The sequence below is a fragment of the Cryptomeria japonica genome, chromosome 3, assembly GCF_030272615.1.
Source record: "Cryptomeria japonica chromosome 3, Sugi_1.0, whole genome shotgun sequence".
Taxonomy (NCBI): domain Eukaryota; kingdom Viridiplantae; phylum Streptophyta; class Pinopsida; order Cupressales; family Cupressaceae; genus Cryptomeria; species Cryptomeria japonica.
The window spans coordinates 699,891,093-699,894,595 of NC_081407.1; the positions used below are offsets into that span (position 1 = coordinate 699,891,093).

The 3,503-nt window shown below is 32.0% G+C and overlaps 1 protein-coding gene across 1 annotated transcript; it reads right to left on the minus strand.

Moving 5' to 3' along the window:
- Positions 1 to 1,976: 1,976 nt before the first annotated feature.
- Positions 1,977 to 3,271, minus strand: LOC131066962 (probable glutathione S-transferase parC). The gene is made up of 2 exons (XM_058001864.2): positions 2,885 to 3,271; positions 1,977 to 2,790 (listed from the first exon to the last, which is right to left on the minus strand). The coding sequence occupies exons 1-2, from the start codon at positions 3,206 to 3,208 to the stop codon at positions 2,422 to 2,424; spliced, it is 693 nt and encodes a 230-aa protein (XP_057857847.2). The 5' UTR covers positions 3,209 to 3,271; the 3' UTR covers positions 1,977 to 2,421.
- Between the last annotated feature and the right edge of the window lie 232 nt (positions 3,272 to 3,503).

A 3,503-nucleotide genomic window follows, 5' to 3' on the forward strand; every position in this document is an offset into this window, starting at 1 on the left:
AAAAATTAAAAATATATTGTAAATATTAAGGAAATAACCAACACTTTTTAATTCAAAACGTTAAAAATTACAAAAGAGACATGTACTAGTTACTTTGTTTGTAGTTTGACTTTGAAAACTATTATTGTTTTTAATTAGACATGTAATACTAAGAAATAATTGTCATAATTGAATCACTTAAAATATATACAAATATTAAAAAGACACAAAAATATATCCAAGATCACAATAAGCCCTTACATTAATAGAAGAGACTCTTATAGTATATTTTACCAAAAGAGAAGAACTCCACTATGTTTTAGAAATTAAGAAGCTCTCAGCTAAGAGCATGTTCCCATGTCGTCACCCCTCAATATTTTTAAGAATTATTTGTGGAGCAGCTTGCCCATGAATATTTCTTTGCTGCTTATTTTAAACAAAACATTATAATTTCTTATTAATAGTATTAATACTAATTTGTGCACTTAAAACTTGAAAAAAAAATAGAAATCCCCCCGTTTTTTTCCATTTCTTATTTTTAATTCCTAAACAATAGATGCTCAACCAAAGTAGGGAACACTTAGTCGCATGAGGTAAGTCTTAGCTGGCATAAAGCGAGAAAACACACACCACTAAAATCCCAAAAAATTACATGCATTCTATTTAAATTTAAATTTCTTATTTTCTTTCTTATAAATTAATTCTATATTAATTTTTTTTAAAATCAATTCTCTATTAATAATTATATAGATAAAATAACAAAAAATATATATTAAAGAAAAGAATTAGAAAATAATAATAAATTAAATATTTTTTAAAATTGAAAATACATATATTTTTTAAATAAAAAAGAAGTATTTTTGTTGAGATTGTTTTTTAAACTTATCATTAGTGTTAATGTTAGAATAGGGATTAGGGTTAGGGTTACAGTTACAATTAGTGGTAGTGTTGGAGTAGAAAATAGTATTAGAGTTAAAGTTAAGGTTAGAGTTAAAATTAAATTTAGTGGCGTTGGTTTTGGATTAAAATTAGAATTAAATTAAGATTAAGATTTGGATTACGGCAATTATTGTTAATTTTTTTATTATATTAATTATATATTATAATATATTTATATCCTAATGAGTTAAATTAAACTATAGTTATTAATATAAAATTGACTTTTTCAAATCAGACATTTTAAATGTATGTTTAAGTTTAAGTTTCTTCAATTTTTCTTCTATATTTCATCTAATGTAATAGTAAAATACATTTAAATTTGACCTTTAATTTCCTATCGGCTTATACCTTGAACCTCCTATAGATGCAAGTGCTAGTAAATAATGAAAGAGATGGCTACTAGTTTCATATTGTCACACATGAATCATTCAATGTTATTTTATTTTATCATGAGAAATTAACAATTATTAATCAATTTGATCAAATATTATAAAAGAAAACTGAAATAGTTGTTCCTTTTATAGTTCTAGAATTTCTTGAAGTGCAAATTAAGATGAAATATATTATAAGTCATATAGACCCAAATACAGATTGTATGAAATTGTAGATGGCTCTCAAATCTGTGATAAGCAGCAAAATCTCTCCACAGTTTTATTGTATTGTTAAGGCATTAGGATAAAAGACAACTAAAACTTCTCAATTAAAAAATAGTAATATTGAGTTAAATGACGTTGACTGTACATCTTTAACTGACACTAGAAATCATATATCATACTTTTCAATCTCAATCAAGTCAAAAGCTCTGTCCAAAAAGCAATCTAACAATATTAATATTTTGTATTCCCTCTACCCATTGCACACCAAGGTGTAATTGTTTATATTATTATGAACATTTTAGATCATACTTTATAAGTCATGAGATCATCAAAATGATAATAGAAAAAAATAAATAAATAAATAAAAGAGAAAATTTATTTTCCTTTCCTAGGATAATGCTTTCTTTTTTCTACTGATCAGCTTTATCTGAAGATGTATTTGCTACTGGACAGCACTATCTGTAATAAAAATTTCTCCAGCCAAGCGGCTAGGCATGCACAGATACATTTGGTCTGTAAGAAAAACCGGAAAAAAAACTGCTTACATTTCAATGAGATGTCACACGATTCTTTTATCTTATTTCATGAAAACAACCTATACAATATGAATTTGATTAAAACAAACTCCGTTTTTCAAAACTATTACATCCAAACCAGTTCAAGAGGGACATTGTTTAGAATTGGATTTGTGGTACCACGCTTTTTTCTTTAATAGCCATATCATCAAGAGCCGGCTCAAACAATTCTTAATATAACCATACAGTTTCCGCCATGACCAAAAACAGAAACATCAAAAGAAGTTTATGATCGAAACAAAACTGCTTAAGCATTCTTAGGCAGGTTTCACTGCAGATTTTCTTAATAATATGGCATCAAAATAAAGAGGAAAAGGGCTTAACCTAAGTTTCTACAATCCTCCTGGATAGTGCTCTGAAATATACTGTCTGAAATTTATGGTGTAATTTAATAGCCAATCAGACTCAGGAACAGAAGCTAAAACATTTGGATTTTCCCGCATGACGGCCAGCCAGCGATGCATACGACCGCACTGCTGCGCATCGGGGAGTTTCAAGTCTCCGAGAGCCTCAAAAGAGGCCATCCATGGAACCAGGGGCGCCAGGGCAACGTCCGCCAAGCTCATCTCGCCGCCCAAGAAAAAGGGGCCCTCGCCGATCATACCCTTTTCCAGAGTCACAAACTGCTCCACATTGTCTTTCCGCGCGATTTCATGCTCTTCCCCGAATCTCTTCATCAATTTCAGCCCAGTTTCTAAGAACTGCAAAACAAGATTGCAAAAGAAATTGAGGGTTTTAGAGCCCAATGAAGCAAAATACAGAGCAGGGAGAAGAAAGGAAAAGGGGGAAAATAACCTTTTTGTTAATGTAATCGGCCCAGAATCGGGCAAGAGCCCTTTCGTAGGGCGATTGCGGAAGCAGAGAAGGATAAGGATCGGGCCAGGCTTCCTGAATGTATTCGAGTATGACCAGAGACTGAGAAATTGACCTTCCGTTGTGGAGAAGAACAGGGACCTGCTTGTATACAGGATTTGCTTGGAGCAGTAGCTCGCTTCTATTACCCAAATTCTCCTCCACAACCTCGAATTTAATCCCTTTGTGATTGAGAGCAAGAGCGCAGCTCATTGCGAAGGGACTGGATCTTATGAGCAAGAGCTTCACTTGGTCTAGTGATGCCATGTTTCACACAAATCTTGTCTGTTTAGCCCACTCCCACTTGTACTTTTATATCGTTTATTCGTCAATCAAAGGCCGGCCAGCCTACGCAGGAACACACCTGCCTTGGGACAACAGCGAAAAAAACTTATTTAATGATAGTGCCTTGTTTGGCATGTTGTTGAATTTCTCAAAGACTTGTATATTATAATAATAATAACAATAATCGAATGGGGGCAAAGAATGGGGCCTTTGGAGCATTATATTTAGCTAGTGTTATCTTTGACATAGACTTTTTTCAAGTGTCTCCAAGGGAACA

What these genes read in the sequence shown, in the direction of transcription:
- LOC131066962 (XM_058001864.2), bottom strand. Translation starts at nt 3,208, where the DNA reads ATGGCATCACTAGACCAAGTGAAGCTCTTGCTCATAAGATCCAGTCCC. An exon ending in CCGATTACATTAACAAAAAG is followed by an intron (nt 2,791 to 2,884) that starts GTTATTTTCCCC and finishes CTTGTTTTGCAG; the next exon opens with TTCTTAGAAACTGGGCTGAA.